Source organism: Eutrigla gurnardus (genome assembly GCF_963514095.1).
Source record: "Eutrigla gurnardus genome assembly, chromosome: 17".
Lineage (NCBI taxonomy): Eukaryota > Metazoa > Chordata > Actinopteri > Perciformes > Triglidae > Eutrigla > Eutrigla gurnardus.
Window position 1 is genome coordinate 20,858,742 of NC_139928.1, and position 17,320 is coordinate 20,876,061.

At 41.8% G+C, this 17,320-nt stretch overlaps 1 protein-coding gene across 1 annotated transcript; it reads right to left on the reverse strand.

Moving 5' to 3' along the window:
* Positions 1-148: 148 nt before the first annotated feature.
* On the reverse strand, positions 149-16,920 carry LOC311027430 (uncharacterized protein; the record flags this gene model as incomplete). The annotated part of the gene is made up of 3 exons (XM_084031457.1): positions 149-1,484; positions 15,675-16,587; positions 16,810-16,920. The coding sequence occupies 3 exons, from the start codon at positions 16,918-16,920 to the stop codon at positions 157-159; spliced, it is 2,352 nt and encodes a 783-aa protein (XP_083887583.1). The 3' UTR covers positions 149-156.
* Positions 16,921-17,320: the final 400 nt, after the last annotated feature.

Here is a 17,320-nt window from a genome sequence, read left to right on the forward strand (position 1 = left end):
ACCTGGCTTTTTGAGAGTGGGAATTACTGCTGCCATTATTAAGCTGGATGGCACAATAAATGAATAAAATGTTATTGAGTGAAACCTGTCACTTTCATATTGTTCTCCTGCAGATCTAGATAGCACAGTGCAAACTTCACTTCATTGCTCTATTTGTTAAACAGTCAGTGGCCGGACTCTTTTGTAACTGAAAGGTTTTTCTCCTGTATGAGTTCTCATGTGTCTCTTCAGATCTCGATTTTCAATGAAACCTTTACCACACACTGAGCAGCTGAAAGGTTTTTCTCCTGTATGAATTCTCATGTGTTTCTTCAAATTGCCACTTTCACTGAAAGCTTTACCACACACTGAGCAGCTGAAAGGTTTTTCTCCTGTATGAGTTCTCATGTGTGTCTTCAGACGTCGATTTACAGTGAAACCTTTACCACACACTGAGCAGCTGAAAGGTTTTTCCCCTGTATGAGTCATCATGTGTCTCTTCAGATGTCCATTTACAGTGAAACCATTACCACACACTGAGCAGCTGAAAGGTTTTTCTCCTGTATGATTCATCATGTGTATCTTTAAATCGTACGTGCTATTGAAGCCTTTACCACACACTGAGCAGCTGAAAGGTTTTTCTCCTGTATGCGTTCTCATGTGTCTCTTCAGAGTACCATTTTCAGTGAAACCTTTACCACACACTGAGCAGCTGAAAGGTTTTTCTCCTGTATGCGTTCTCATGTGTCTCTTCAGAGTACCATTTTCAGTGAAACCTTTACCACACACTGAGCAGCTGAAAGGTTTTTCTCCTGTATGAGTTATCATGTGTTTCTTCAGATCTCCATTTTCAATGAAACCTTTACCACACACTGAGCAGCTGAAAGGTTTTTCTCCTGTATGAGTTCTCATGTGTCTCTTTAGATTTCCACGGATGCTGAATTGTTTCCAACCCTGAGAGCAGTTAAATGGTTTCTTACCAGTTCTACATCTAAAATCACTGTCAGGATCATTTTTCAAAGCCTTTAAAACTGACCGAGGTTCTCTGGTCTCCTGCCAATCAGCACTGTCATCATTCTCAGGTTCAGAAGAGTCTCCAGTATTGTCATCAGTCTCAGGTTCAGAAGAGTCTCCAGTCATGTCATCAGTATCTGTTTGTAAATGTGAATCTGAGTTCCTGGCTGGTTCTGGTCCCTCACAGTCCTCTTCATCAGCTTCTGTTTCCATCTGTTCAGTTGAGTCTCTGGCTGCAGCTGAAACCAGCCCTGAGGACGGAGGTTTCTCTTCATCGTCATCTTCTTCACTCTTAACAGGGACAAGAGTCAATGGGAACTTGATACCAACCTCCTCCAGGCCTCGATGCTTCTCTCCTTGCTGACTGGTCCAGAGTTCTTCCTGTTCTTCTTTAATGTGTGGGGGGTCTGGGTCCTCCTGGTCCAGACTGGGGCTCCAGTCCTGCTGCTCAAAGGGAACCTCTTCTTTAGTCACCAACAGCTGCTGGACGTCTGCAGGAAAACAATAAACACACATAAAGAATATAGAGATGTTTCAAACAGCTGAACAATCAGTCACCAGTGCACTGTTTTTTTTTCTGAAACAAAACAGGCAGACAGACACAAACTGCAAAAATACAATGCACCAGCAGTAATGCAGTCATCAGTAGCTTGATATAAATACATTTGTTACAGTTTTTCATAATTGTAAAAAACTTGTGTTTACAACCCTGGCTCTCAGGTTGAAACAAAGGCAAGGCAACTTTATTTGTATAGCACTTTTCATACACAAGGCAGACTCAAAGTGCTTCACATAAAAAAAAATAGAAGAATTAAAAGAAAAAAAAAAAATGTAAAATGCATTACAGAAAGAAAGGAGAATAAAAACATATTTGCAATAATTAAAAACAGTGCAGACATTAAAAGATTTAGCAGAAAGCTATGGTGAACATAAAAGTTTTCAGTCTAGTTTTAAAAGTGGTCAGAGTTGGGGCAAGTCTTACATCTTCAGGAAGTTTATTCCAGCCATTTGTTGCATAGTGACTAAATGATGCTCTCCCGTGATTGTTGTTTACTCTGGGAATCACTAACAGATTGGTCTCAGAAGATCTTAGTGGTCTAGAAGGCTTATGTAGTGGGAGCATATCAGTGATATACTTCGGTCCTAGACCATGTAGTGATTTATATGTGAGCAGGAGGATTTTGAAATCAATCCTCTGACATACAGGGAGCCAAAACCACAAAGGAGAGGGCACACACAGAGCTCTGAGAATTTATCAGTGTTTATTAAACTAAACAACCCAAAAGGAACATAACGTGGCTGTGTGTTGCATCAAATGTAGTGTGTGTGGGTGTGCGGGTGTGTGCGTGGGCATGTGTGTATGTATATAAGAAAACAAACTATAGCAGGTTGTAGGCCATAGCAGCAGTCAGCTGCTCAACCACCAGAGAGAGAGAGAGAGCAGACTGACTGAGGCAGCATTTGATCAATAACACCACGCCCTAAGGTGTGGTCTGCTTAGGATGGCCCACTGCTTCCTGGTTCTCCTGGAAGGCACCAAGAAGCAGACAGAACAGGGACGTCACACTTGAAACCTTCCAACCTTTCATCTAAACTGTAAACACAAAACCCAGTTTTCAATCTACATTCACAAAACCTCTGATTCTTCTGGATAAATCAAACCATCACATACTGACTGTAATTGTGTTTAACTTCTGCAACCTGTGGTCAGCATAATGCATCAAAAGTGCATCACAGAGAAACGTGTTTTTGTAAGTGAGAATGTGTTTAGCTTCAATTAAAAACATGCGTTTAGGCCACCGACCTTTAGGATTTAGTCTTTCAGCAAATGTGAACAACTGTAATACGGATGCAGAAGTAAACGTTTTGGTCCTATGCGTGTTGCATGTTACCTCCTGTCACACGTTAACGCAACTCATATTAGAACACTGCCATACCTGACGTATAAAAAGTAAGCACCAACCTGCTCTGTGTAACCGGACTTCAGGCAGGAAAACAGCGTCCAGTAGCTTCCGCTGTCGCTCGTTCTCCTCTTTAGAACGAGAAAGTTCCTCCTCGTATTCTACTACCGTTCTTTCAAACAGCCCAAATATCTCTTCAGCAGCCGCACTTAGTCGCTGCTCCACCAAAGCTCTCATCACTTGGACTTTACTCATTTTCCCACGACGAGAGAGACGTTTTGACTCCACACAAACTCCGTCAAAATCTGTTTTCAGCTAGCATGCTAAGCTAACTAGCGTAGCTTCGTAGGCTCTCGGGAGATGATTCAGAGTTAAAACATTCAGAATAAAAGGTGAAGAGTACAAAGTCCATCCAGACAGGTTTATCCCGACACACAGAGACTCTGATGGATCAGTACTGGTGAAGCTAACAGACACTTTCTCAACACCACGAAGGAACTCTTCTACTAAAACCAGGCGCCATTGTTGAAGATGGAACATCCGGGTACGCCGCGACTTCTTCTTCTTCCGTGGCGTTTAATGGCAGTCGGCATCCTTAATGTTGCATATACCGCCATCTGCTGGACTTTACTTCTTTCTTATTTCCTCTTTTGTTATATTCTTTTAATTAGACCAGATGAGATAAGAAATCTCATAATGATTCTTCTCCCTTCCTTAGATTTTCCACATTCTACTAGACCCTTGAAGTTATTTCCCACTTTTCCAACCTTTCGCAACCCTGTCTTCATCATTTCCCTCTCTCTTTCATATCTAGGACAAGCTACAATTACGTGCTCCACTGTCTCCCTCTCCCCACAGCTACACTGACCCGTTGGATGTTTTCCTATTATATTAAGTGTGTTATTCAGTTTACTGTGCCCTATTCTTATTCTGCTCATGATTACTTGTTTTGTTCTATTGTCTCCATAACATCCTACCTCTCCTACTACTCCTTGTAATTTATGTAAATGTATCCCTTTTTCCTGGCTCTTCCAATACTGATTCCATTGATTGATTATTTCCTTCCATATTAAACTATTCCCCTCTGCTTTTGATAAAGCCACGATTTCTTCTTCGTTTGGTCTTTTTTATGGCGTTTGGCAAACAATGTTGTGGTGCATCACTGCCACCAACCGGAGGAAAGACTCCACACAGAAAAACCTGAACCACCATGCAGCTGATGATTCTGATTACTATTCCCTAATTCTAATAATAAAGAAAATGATAAAAAAGCTATCCATCAAATTCGTCCTATTCATCACTGAGACAGAAATTTATAACACCATATCTCATGGATTATTTCTCAACTTAACTTCCCTGAGACTCGGTGTCTATAGTATTCATCAAAGGCCTTTAAGCTTATAGTTAAGATATAGATATCTCATCAATTAGATCAAATATATTTCCTGTATTTAACGATAGGGCGTGGAAAGAGACGACTCAAAGGATTATTTCTCTGGATTTATTTCTGTGTATCAGAAGAGGTGATGCACAGCAAGATCATTTCCATAAGAAACGTAAATAAAAACATTAAAGAATAAGTTGTGCTGTAATGATGGGGCAGACACAGACCTGACATTCATCCACTTTATTTGTATCAATGCAGATGTACACTTACAATATATTGACAGGACCGTGTTCACAGAGGTCCAAAAAGCATAAGTATGCATTTCTACCAGACAACAATTATTGTGATCATATAATAGCACAAACACAAACATCAGAAGTCAAAAATATTTAAGACATCAAATAAATCATCCAAAATACGTCATGAAAACTAATAATTATAAAAATACATATAAAAAGTAGGAATCAGTCAAAAATACTGGCCTAACATTTTAGGAATCCAGCCTGGTTTATCTGTATATTACCCACAATCATGAGCGTGTTCTAGTCCTGCTCTGTGTTAAGTGTCCACAGATAACTTCTGTTGTAATATGACACAATGAATAAAATGTTATTGAGTGAAACCTGTCACTTCCATGTTGTTCTCCTGCAAATCTAGATAGCACAGTGCAAACTTCACTTCATTGCTCCATTTGTTAAACAGTCAGTGGCCGGACTCTTTTGTAACTGAAAGGTTTTCTCCTGTATGAGTTCTCATGTGTTTCTTCAGATCTCGATTTTCAATGAAACCTTTACCACACACTGAGCAGCTGAAAGGTTTTTCTACTGTATGATTCATCATGTGTATCTTTAAACCGTACGTGCTATTGAAACCTTTACCACACACTGAGCAGCTGAAAGGTTTTTCCCCTGTATGAGTCATCATGTGTCTCTTCAGAATACCATTTTCAGTGAAACCTTTACCACACACTGAGCAGCTGAAAGGTTTTTCCCCTGTATGAGTCATCATGTGTCTCTTCATAATACCATTTTCAGTGAAACCTTTACCACACACTGAGCAGCTGAAAGGTTTTTCTCCTGTATGATTCCTCATGTGTATCTTTAAACCGTACGTGCTATTGAAGCCTTTACCACACACTGAGCAGCTGAAAGGTTTTTCTCCTGTATGAGTTCTCATGTGTTTCTTCAGATCTCCATTTTCAATGAAACGTTTACCACACACTGAGCAGCTGAAAGGTTTTTCCTCCGTATGAGTCATCATGTGTCTCTTCAGATGTGCATTTACAGTGAAACCTTTACCACACACTGAGCAGCTGAAAGGTTTTTCCTCCGTATGAGTCATCATGTGTCTCTTCAGATGTGCATTTACAGTGAAACCTTTACCACACACTGAGCAGCTGAAAGGTTTTTTTCCTGTATGAGTTCTCACGTGTCTCTTTAGATTTCCACGGATGTTGAATTGTTTCCAACCCTGAGAGCAGTTAAATGGTTTCTTACCAGTTCTACATCTAAAATCACTGTCAGGATCATTTTTCAAAGCCTTTAAACCTGACCGAGGTTCTCTGGTCTCCTGCCAATCAGCACTGTCATCAGTCTCAGGTTCAGAAGAGTCTCCAGTCATGTCATCAGTATCTGTTTGTAAATGTGAATCGGAGTTCCTGGCTGGTTCTGGTCCCCCACAGTCCTCTTCATCAGCTTCTGTTTCCATCTGTTCTGTTGAGCCTCTGGCTGCAGCTGAAACCAGCCCTGAGGACTGAGGTTTCTCTTCATCGTCATCTTCTTCACTCTTAACAGGGACAACAGTCAATGGGAAATTGATACCAACCTCCTCCAGGCCTCGATGCTTCTCTCCTTGCTGACTGGTCAGGAGTTCTTCCTGTTCTTCTTTAATGTGTGGGGGGTCTGGGTCCTCCTGGTCCAGACTGGGGCTCCAGTCCTGTTGCTCAAATTGAACCTCTTCTTTAGTCACCAACAGCCGCTGGATGTCTGCAGGAAAACAAACACACATACAGAATATAGAGACGTTTCAAATAGGGCTGAACGATATATCGTTATCGTATCTATATCTAGATATGAACATTCAAGATATTAATATCGAAAAAGCAACGATATAAACGATATAGATTTCCCCCGCGCTCGCCCTGCATGTACAGCTCTGGCAGTCACAATAAACTTCATTTTTACGATTGCCCTTGAATGCATCGCTATGGCCAGCCAACCACAAACCTTATTTCATGCTTGTTGTGGATCGACAGCTGAAGCCAACCAATGACGAACATACGAGGGCGGGACTTCCGCCGCGGGAGTGAGGGAGACGGAGACTGAGACACAACATACGCAGCGGGGAAATCAAAAGAAAGAAAAGTGAGACGAGTGTGGAAGATAATGCGGCCGGTGGCGGTGCCGAATCTGATTTGGTGCCAAAACATGAATCATCCTCCATTATTTGGAGGTATTTTGGATTTAATAACGATGATGTCAACCAGAGCGAGGTGTTGTGCAGGTCGTGTTTGGCGAAAATTGAGTGTATTGCAATGCGTTCAGTAGCGTTACACCGTATGAGTCGGCGTCCACCAGACATAAAGACATTACAGACGCTATAACATACCACATTGCAAAAGACATGGTACCCGTGTAGACGGTCTTAAATGTTTTTTTATTTATTGATTGGTGACTTTATGTTAATGTCGATGACTGGCAGTGAGTTATCAATAAAACTGCAGTTTCCACATCCTTTTGTATTATGATGTTTTTATTTTCTGAAAAATATTTGGTTTTCACCGAACCCGTAGTCATATCGTATCGATATTAAGATATCTGGCATGAATATCGAGATATGAAATTTTGTCCATATCGTTCAGCCTTAGCTTCAAACAGCTGAACAATCAGTCACCAGTACACTGCTTTTTTTCTGAAACAAAACAGGCAGACAGATAACCTGCAAAAATACAATGCACCAGCAGTAATGCAGTCATCAGTATATATAAATCTTTATTATGGACTCAGATGGTCCACTCACATCCAACATACACACACACATATGACACATTAAAATACATACTCAAAAATACTGTACTAAAATAGGTGCAAGCTATCATGCCAATGGTTTCGAAGCCTGGATGTGAACCGATAGCCCATCATAGGGTTGGTTAAGGCTATAATGATGCTATTTTCTGATAAATCCAATCGACACATGAAATTGAACATTAGCTTTCGTAACAGTGCCTGACATGTAGGTACATTAGAGGACACAAATAGCTGGCTAGCACTGTGCCACCTAGGAACACGGAGCAACAACCTCATGGCATCATTATATGCCACTCCAAGCCTCTGACTAGTTCTCACTCTGTAAGAGGACCAGAGATGAGCTGTATACAGCGGCGTGACATAAGCCCTAAACAAAGCACACTTAACATCTGTGGAACACATGGAAAATTTCCTCAACATCACGTTGGCCTGTGCATATATTTTACACCACGACGAATGTCACCGTCATCCATGAGATCATCTGAGAAGACATGTCCTAGATATTTTAATTCCCTGCATATTTCTAAGAGGCCATCTGCGAGGTGGAAAGCAGGAAAAGAGGATTTTTTGTCCTCTCTAGATCTCACAACAACAACCTTACTCTTTTTGGAATTATATATATTCTCTTCCATATTGTGTGCATTTCCTCAACAGCTCTTGTAACCCAGCAGAATATGGACAATGTAAAACCAGGTCATCAGCATACATGAGATGATTCACAACTTGATCTCCCACAATACATCCTGTTGTACATTCATTTAGCTGTCTTGAAAGGTCATCAATATATACATTAAAAAGAATAGGGGATAATATTCCTCCTTGACGGACCCCATTCGCCACATGAAAAGGATCAGAAACAGTATTATCCCATTTGACCTGGAATGTTTGCTGAGCATACCAATACATTAGAATTCTGACAATATATTTAGGAACATCTCTCATGAGTAGTTTTTCAAATAGTTTTGCATGGTTGATTCTATCGAATGCCTTAGAGGCATCAATAAAACAGAGAAACATAGAGGTGTTTTGGCGTTGATATTTAGCGACAATCTCCTTTAAAGCATAAATGCATAAGTCAGTACTATGTTTTGTCTTGAACCCAAATTGATTGTCTGTAGTTAATACATACATTTCGATCCTATTTAAAATAATTTAATAATAATTTATTTACTTAGACAGGGTACTGGCAAGGGCAATTGGCCTATAATTGTCCATGCTGTTTAATTTGCCAGCCTTCTCCTTAAGCACAGGAACCAGCAAAACAGACAAGATGGAATCAGGGAGAACACCATGCACCATGATACCAGAGAAACACATGGCTAACAGTGGAGAGAGCCTATAGCTGGCATGCTTAAGATGCTCTGCAGCAATACCATCTGTACCACATGTTTTGTTGTTATCAAGCATCTCAATAGCATGTGCCACCTCCGCTGGCCTTACTGTAACATTAGTGTCCAAATCAACATTATTAACAGCAACAACAGTAGCTTGAGATGAATACATTTGTTACAGTTTTTCATAATTGTTAATAACTTGAAACCTTCCAACCTTTCATCTAAACTGTAAACACAAAACCCAGTTTTCAAACTACATTCACAAAACCTCTGATTCTTCTGGATAAATCAAACCATCACATACTGACTGTAATTGTGTTTAACTTCTGCAGCCTGTGGTCAGCATAATGCATCAAAAGTACATCACAGAGAAACATGTGTTTTTGTAAGTGAGAATGTGTTTAGCTTCAATTAAAAACATGCGTTTAGGACACCGACCTTTAGGTTCAGAGATTAGGATTTAGTCTTTCAGCAAATGTGAACAACTGTAATACGGATGCAGAAGTAAACGTTTTGGTCCTATGCGTGTTGCATGTTACCTCCTGTCACACGTTAACGCAACTCATATTAGAACACTGCCATACCTGATGTATAAAAAGTAAGCACCAACCTGCTCTGTGTAACCGGACTTCAGGCAGGAAAACAGCGTCCAGTAGCTTCCGCTGTCGCTCGTTCTCCTCTTTAGAACGAGAAAGTTCCTCCTCGTATTCTGCTACCGTTCTTTCAAACAGCCCAAATATCTCTTCAGCAGCCGCACTTAGTCGCTGCTCCACCAAAGCTCTCGTCACTTGGACTTTACTCATTTTCCCACGACGAGAGAGACGTTTTGACTCCACACAAACTCCGTCAAAATCTGTTTCCAGCTAGCATGCTAAGCTAACTAGCTTAGCTTCGTAGGCTCCCGGGAGATGATTGAGAGTTAAAACATTCAAAATAAAAGGTGAAGAGTACAAAGTCCATCCAGACAGGTTTATCCAGACACACAGAGACTCTGATGGATCAGTACTGGTGAAGCTAACAGACACTTTCTCAACACCACGAAGGAACTCTTCTACTGAAACCAGGCGCCATTGTTGAAGATGGAACATCCGGGTACGCCGCGACTTCTTCTTCTTCTTTGGCGTTTAATGGCAGTCGGCATCCTTAATGTTGCATATACCGCCATCTGCTGGACTTTAGTTCTTTCTTATTTCCTCTTTTGTTATATTCTTTTAATTAAACTAGATGAGATAAGAAATCTCATAGTGATTCTTCTCCCTTCCTTAGATTTTCCACATTCTACTAGACCCTTGAAGTTATTTCCCACTTTTCCAACCTTTCGCAACCCTGTCTTCATCATTTCCCTCTCTCTTTCATATCTAGGACAAGCTACAATTACATGATTAGATTAGATTAGAAAACTTTATTGATCCCCAAGGGGAAACTGCTTTGCCACGCAATAAAAACACAAACATCCACATAACAAACAATACAAACATTACCATACCATTGCACAAAACTTATCAACATGATTGGATACTTCATACAACAGAGTAGGCTGCTCAAAGCAAGTGATTTAAATTGATATTAATATAGGCAAGGATAAATAAATAAATATAAGAAAAATATACACCTCCAGAAGATTAAAAAACAACAACAACAACAACAACAATAGACAGCCGCTATTTGTGGTTAAAATACCTGACTGCTGCAGGAACAAAGGAGCGTCTGAGTCGTTCAGTAGAACACCGAGGCATTACTAAACGCTTACTGAAGGAGCTTTTAAGATCCCTAAATATATTGTGGAGTGGGTGGTTATCATAGAGGAGGACTGTTTTCAACTTGGTCCTTGTTCTCTTCTCCACTATTACCTCAAGCTTATCTGGGTTAAAACCAATCACTGAGCCAGCCCTCTTGATTATTTTATTAATCCTGTTCTTGTCGTCAATAGGTATACTGCCTCCCCAGCACAGGACAGCATAAAATAAGACACTAGCCAGGATGCCGTGGTAGAAGATGCCTAGCAGCCTTGGGCTAATGTCAAAGGATCTAAGTTTCCTTAGAAAGAAAAGCCTGGACTGAGCCTTCTTTACAAGGACCCCAGTGTTTTCCTTCCAGTTGAGCTTATTGTCCAAATGGACACCAAGATATTTGTAGGACTCCACAATTTCTATTTTCTGATTATTAATTGTCACTGGGACAGCCTCCTCTTTTTTCTTTCTAAAATCGATAATTAGCTCTTTTGTTTTACCCACATTCAGCTGTAAAAAATTTGTATCGCACCATTTGGCAAAAGAGTGTGCCTCTTTTTTATAGGCCACGTCATTGCCATGGTTTAGCAGACCCACAAGTGCAGTGTCGTCTGAAAACTTTTGTATTAGACAGGATGGCTGACTATGCCTGTAATCAGCTGTATAAAGCGAAAATAAAAAAGGAGATAAAACTGTCCCCTGTGGGGCTCCTGTATTGGTTAAAATGATGTCTGAGGCTTTATCAAGCCTGACATACTGGGGACGGGCTAAAAGATAATCTAAAAGCCAGGCAATGGTTTTGTTATGCAATTTAAAATTACTTAATTTATCGGCTAAAATGTGTGGCTGTATTGTATTAAAAGCACTAGAAAAATCAAAAAACAGGATCCTGACAGAACTGGCTGTGGTTTCAAGGTGACTGTAAATGTTATGCAACATAAAAATTAAAGCATCATCTACTCCCACACCCCTTCTATAAGCAAACTGTAGAGGATCCAAAAAAACAGACACCTGCCTAGTGAGATGATGCAGGACCACTCTCTCAAAACACTTCATGATATGAGACGTAAGGGCTATTGGTCTCAGGTTAGCAAGGTCACACGACACATTGGCTTTTTTAGGAATGGGAACAATACAAGAAGTTTTCCACATAGCCGGAATCTTAGTAGATGACAGTGACAAGGAAAACATTGAGGTAAGGACAGAACACAGCTGATCAGCACAAACTTTTAGGGTGCGGGGATGAATACCATCAGGGCCAGCAGCCTTGTTGGCCCTGGTACGCTTTAATTGCTGGCGCACCTCCTCAGTATTTAAAACAATACATGGACTACAGTCCTCAGGAGTAGAAGTACTCTGCATAAGGGAAGAGAAAATGTTTTTGTGTGTCTCAGAATGGTCAAGATTATCAAATCTGGCAAAGAATGCATTAGCATCATTTGCTGTTATGCCTGAGCCACAGCGACTTTGATTGCTGGTCCCATAACCAGTGATGGACTTCATACCGTTCCAGAGCCCTCTTGTGTTGCTTCCTGACATGAGCCCTTCAACTTTATTCTTATATTCACGTTTCCCCTGTCTGATTACTGCTTTCAATGTTCTTTGTGCATCTCTGATTCTATCTTTGTCACCACTGTTAAAAGCTGCTTTTTTCATGTTGATAGCAGCTTTCACCTCGCTTGTCACCCATGGTTTGTTATTAGGGAATATTCTAATTTTCTTACAAGGAATGACCAAATCGACACAATAGTTAATATAACAAGTCACTTTGTCGGATATACTGTTCACGTCACTGTCACCATCAAAAAATATGCTCCAGTCAGTGCATTCAAAACATCCTCTTAGAGCGTCACATGCGTCATCCGACCAGACGCGCACAGTCTTGGATGTAGTAGGAAGTTTCCGTATCACCGGTGAATATTTCGGCATCAAGTATATTAAGTTGTGATCCGAGTTGCCCAGCGGCGGAAGCAACTTGGCCACAAAACTCTCCTTAATGTTCGTATAGAACAAATCAAGAATTTTGTTGCCCCTCGTGGGGAAAGATACAATTTGTTTAAAAGACGGGAGAACGGAGGAGAGAGAGCAGTGGTTAAAATCCCCATTTATTATAACCAGTACGTGCTCCACTGTCTCCCTCTCCCCACAGCTACACTGACCCGTTGGATGTTTTCCTATTATATTAAGTGTTTTATTCAGTTTACTGTGCCCTATTCTTATTCTGCTCATGATTACTTGTTTTGTTCTATTGTCTCCATAACATCCTACCTCTCCTACTACTCCTTGTAATTTATGTAAATGTCTCCCTTTTTCCTGACTCTTCCAATACTGATTCCATTGATTGATTATTTCCTTCCATATTAAACTTTTCCCCTCTGCTTTTGATAAAGCCACGATTTCTTCTTCGTTTGGTCTTTTTTATGGCGTTTGGCAAACAATGTTGTGGTGCATCACCGCCACCAACCGGAGGAAAAACTCCACACAGAAGAACCTGAACCACCATGCAGCTGATGATTCTGATTACTATTCCCTAATTCTAATAATAAAGTAAATGATAAAAAAGCTATCCATCAAATTCGTCCTATTCATCACTGAGACAGAAATTAATAACACCATATCTCATGGATTATTTCTCAACTTAACTTCCCTGAGACTCAGTGTCTAGTATTTATCAAAGGCCTTTAAGCTTATAGTTAAGATATAGATATCTCATCAATGAGATCAAATATATTTCCTGTATTTAACGATAGGGCGTGGAAAGAGACGACTCAAAGGATTATTTCTCTGGATTTATTTCTGTGTATCAGAAGAGGTGATGCACAGCAAGATCATTCCCATAAGAAACGTAAATAAAAACATTAAAGAATAAGTTGTGCTGTAATGATGGGGCAGACACAGTCCTGACATTCATCCACTTTATTTGTATCAATGCAGATGTACACTTACAAGATCTTGACAGGAACGTGTTCACAGAGATCCAAAAAGCATAAGTATGCATTTCTACCACACAACAATTATGTGATCATATAATAGCACAAATACGAACATCAGAAGTAAAAAATATTTAAGAAATCAAATAAATCATCCAAAATACGTCATGAAAACTAATAATTATAAAAATACATATAAAAAGTAGGAATCAGTCAAAAATACTCGCCTAACATTTTAGGAATCCAGCCTGGTTTATCTGTATATTACCCACAATCATGAGCGTGTTGCTGCACGGTGGTGTAGTGGGTAGCACTCTCGCCTCACAGCGAGAGCATCGCGGGTTTGACTCCCAGGTCTTCTGTGTGGAGTTTGCATGTTCTCTCCGTGCACGCGTGGGTTTTCTCCGGGTTCTCCCTGGGGATAGGTTAATTGATGACTCTAAATTGCCCGTAGGTGTGAATGTGAGCATGAATGGTTGTTTGTCTCTACATGTTGGCCCTGCGATAGACTGGCATCCTTCGCCCAATGACAGCTGGGATCGGCTCCAGCCCCCCCGCGAGTAGGGTTGGGTACCGACACTCGGTACAAGTACGTACTCGGGGCGAAAATCAACGGTAGTAACCACCCCGAAATACAATGTGAATTTCGGTGCCTCATTTCGGTATTACCAAATATGCAGCTGCGTAATCGCGCCCTCTGGTGTTCGCAGTTAAAAAGGCAGCGGCAGTGCACACACCACTGATACCCCTTTTCCACCAACGCGAACCTAGTTCAAGAGCCGGGCCGGTGCCGTGCTGGTTCGCAATTGGTTCAACTAGCGAACCGTTCGAGAACCTGTTTGCGTTTCCACCGGCTAGAGAGCCCAGAGAGCCCAGAGAGCCACGTCATTACGTCACTGTATACGTCTGAGGTTTCCCCGCAGCGCTAATTTCAAGCATAGCAGACATGTCTCTTCAGAAAAAGTGTTTATTTTGGTAAATAATACAATAACAATAAAATACACAAAACACTAAAATCACAAACATTTTTAAAGTGTAGAACAGTGTGTGATCAATAGATCAGAGTGTTTGATGTTTAGTCTGCAGGTTGGACCTCCGTTCAATATCGCCGATGTCCGACAGCTCTACAAACACAGAGAACAGCGGTTTAATCACAAACGTGTCCACGACGCTGTGAACACAGATGTTATGTTACGTTGGTAGTTGGTAACGTTTAGTTAAGGGCAGTCAGAAAGTGGCATGTTAACGTTGTTATTAGCAATACCACGCTAGCTGGCTAGCTAGCCGGTCAGCTTACATTACCCGAGGAAGCAAAGCCACTAGTTGCTGCTGTTACGAACGTAATCACTAGCTTGGTAAACTAAACAGAAATGTGTCGTTGGTTAGCAACGAGGTTAAACATTTTAAAAGTGAAACTTACCGGGAACAGTAACGTTAGTAAAACTCCGCAGCGGCGTATTTTCCCCCGTTGCCTCGAGCGTCAACCCCGCCCCCAGCCCCTAACGTAAGCCGGGCCCAGTTCCAGCCCAGCAAAGAGTTGGGGCCGATCGCGAACCAGTTTTTCTGGCCCAGAGCCGGCTCTTTGTCTGTGGAAACAGGAAGAGCTGGTTCGCGATTGGGCACCGGCTCCGAACCGGCCCTCAAAATGCCTCGGTGGAAAAGGGGTATGAGAGGTCAGCTCAGGAATCAGGCCAGAGAGCCTAAGATGTCGAAACAAAAACGCTCTAAAGTGTGGCTATATTTTACCGTAACTTACGGAACATTTAAGTTAATATGTTGTTGTTGGTCAATTTGACCTAGGCCTTTGCCTCAGAAATAATGTGTTTTTTTGTTTTGTTTTATATTTGTATATGAAAGCTTTTAGATTAAAATATTGTTGGTCAATTTGTTCTTGACCTTTGCCTCAAAAATAAAAATAAAAAAAGGAATTTCATCATAAAAACTTGTTTTCTTTTCTTTTAAAGTACCGATTTAAATACCGTTTAGGAACCGGCACCGTTTTGAAAGTATCGATTTGGCACCGGTATCGAAATATACCCTTTCAATACCCAACCCTACCCGCGAGAAGGTAGAAAATGGATGGATGAGCGTGTTCTAGTCCTGCTCTGTGTTAAGTGTCCACAGATAACTTCTGTTGTAATATAATAATAATAACTTGGACTTATATAGTGCCATTCATAGTACTCAAGGTCGCTTCAAAAAAAGTGTGCGTGTGTGTGTGTGTGTGTGGTTAGGGATCAAAGGACTTAGCGCAAAGAAATGTTCTGAGGTGCTTTTTGAACATGGGCAGGGATGAGGCAGAGCGGATGTGGAGTGGGAGACTATTCCAGTTTGTAGGGGCATGGGTAGAGAAAGCCCTGTCCCCAAATGTACGCAACCTTGTGCGGGTTATTGCCAGCAGGTCCTTGTCAGAGGACCGCAGGGAGCGTGACTGAGTGTAGGGGTGGAGGAGATCCTTGAGGTATTGTGGTGAGAGTCCATGGAGAGCTTTGTAGGTGAGCAGGAGGATCTTGTAGGTGATGCGTGACTTGACTGGCAACCAGTGGAGCTGTTGGAGGATGGGAGTGATATTCTGCCAGGGCTTGGTGTTGGTTAGAACCCTGGCAGCTGAGTTCTGGACACGCTGGAGCCTGCTAAGGTCCTTGGCGGGCAGTCCAGGCAAGACACCGTTGCAGTAGTCCAGGCGGGAGGTGATGAAGGCATGGATGAGTGTTTCTGTGACTGAGTGCGTGAGTGAGGGCCGGAGTCGTGAGATGTTTCTGAGGTGATAGAAGGCAGACTTGGTGGTGTTGCTGATGTGAGACCGGAAGGAGAGAGTGGAGTCCAGGACGACGCCCAGGTTGCGCACCTCAGGAGAGGGGGAAATGCAGCAGCCATCCACAACCAGGGCCAGGTCTCCAACCTTTTTGAGCAGTGGTGCAGGGCCCACCACCATGAGCTCTGTCTTATTACTGTTAAGTTTGAGTAGGTTTGTGGTCATCCATGATTTGATTTCCTGCAGGCAGTTGACAAGTTGTGTGGGTGGGAGCTGGGAGGAGGGGTTTGTGCTGAAGTAGAGTTGAGCATCATCGGCATAGCAGTGGAAGTTGAGGCCATGTTTACGGATGATATGGCCTAGAGGTAGCATGTAGATGGTGAATAACAGTGGACCAAGTACTGAGCCCTGGGGCACACCATAGTTGACAGATGCTGTATGGGAGTTGGAGCCATTTAGGGTGATGAATTGTTTCCGGTCTGTGAGGTAGGACTGGAACCAGGACAGTGCTGACCCACTGAGGCCGATGAGCTATGAGAGGCGGTGGAGGAGGATGATATGAGAGACTGTATCAAAAGCTGCAGAGAGGTCAAGGAGGATGAGGATGGAGATGAGGCCATTGTCGGCAGCAAGCAGGAAGTCATTTGTGATTTTGATAAGGGCGGTCTCAGTGCTGTGGTGGGTTCTGAAACCAGATTGGAGGGGTTCGAAGAGCTCATGGTGGGACATGTGGCGTTGTAGCTGGGCAGCCACTGCTCTTTCCATGATTTTGTTGAGGAAAGGGAGGTTGGAGATTGGACGGTAGTTGTTGGGGTCATCCGGGTCTGAACCTGGCTTTTTGAGAGTGGGAATGACTGCTGCCATTTTTAAGCTGGATGGTAATATGACACAATGAATAAAATGTTATTGAGTGAAACCTGTCACTTTCATGTTGTTCTCCTGCAAATCTAGATAGCACAGTGCAAACTTCACTTCATTACTCCATTTGTTAAACAGTCAGTGGCCGGACTCTTTTGTAACTGAAAGGTTTTTCTCCTGTATGAGTTCTCATGTGTTTCTTCAGATCTCGATTTTCAATGAAACCTTTACCACACACTGAGCAGCTGAAAGGTTTTTCTCCTGTATGAATTCTCATGTGTTTCTTCAAATTGCCACTTTCACTGAAAGCTTTACCACACACTGAGCAGCTGAAAGGTTTTTCTCCTGTATGAGTTCTCATGTGTGTCTTCAGACGTCGATTTACAGTGAAACCTTTACCACACAC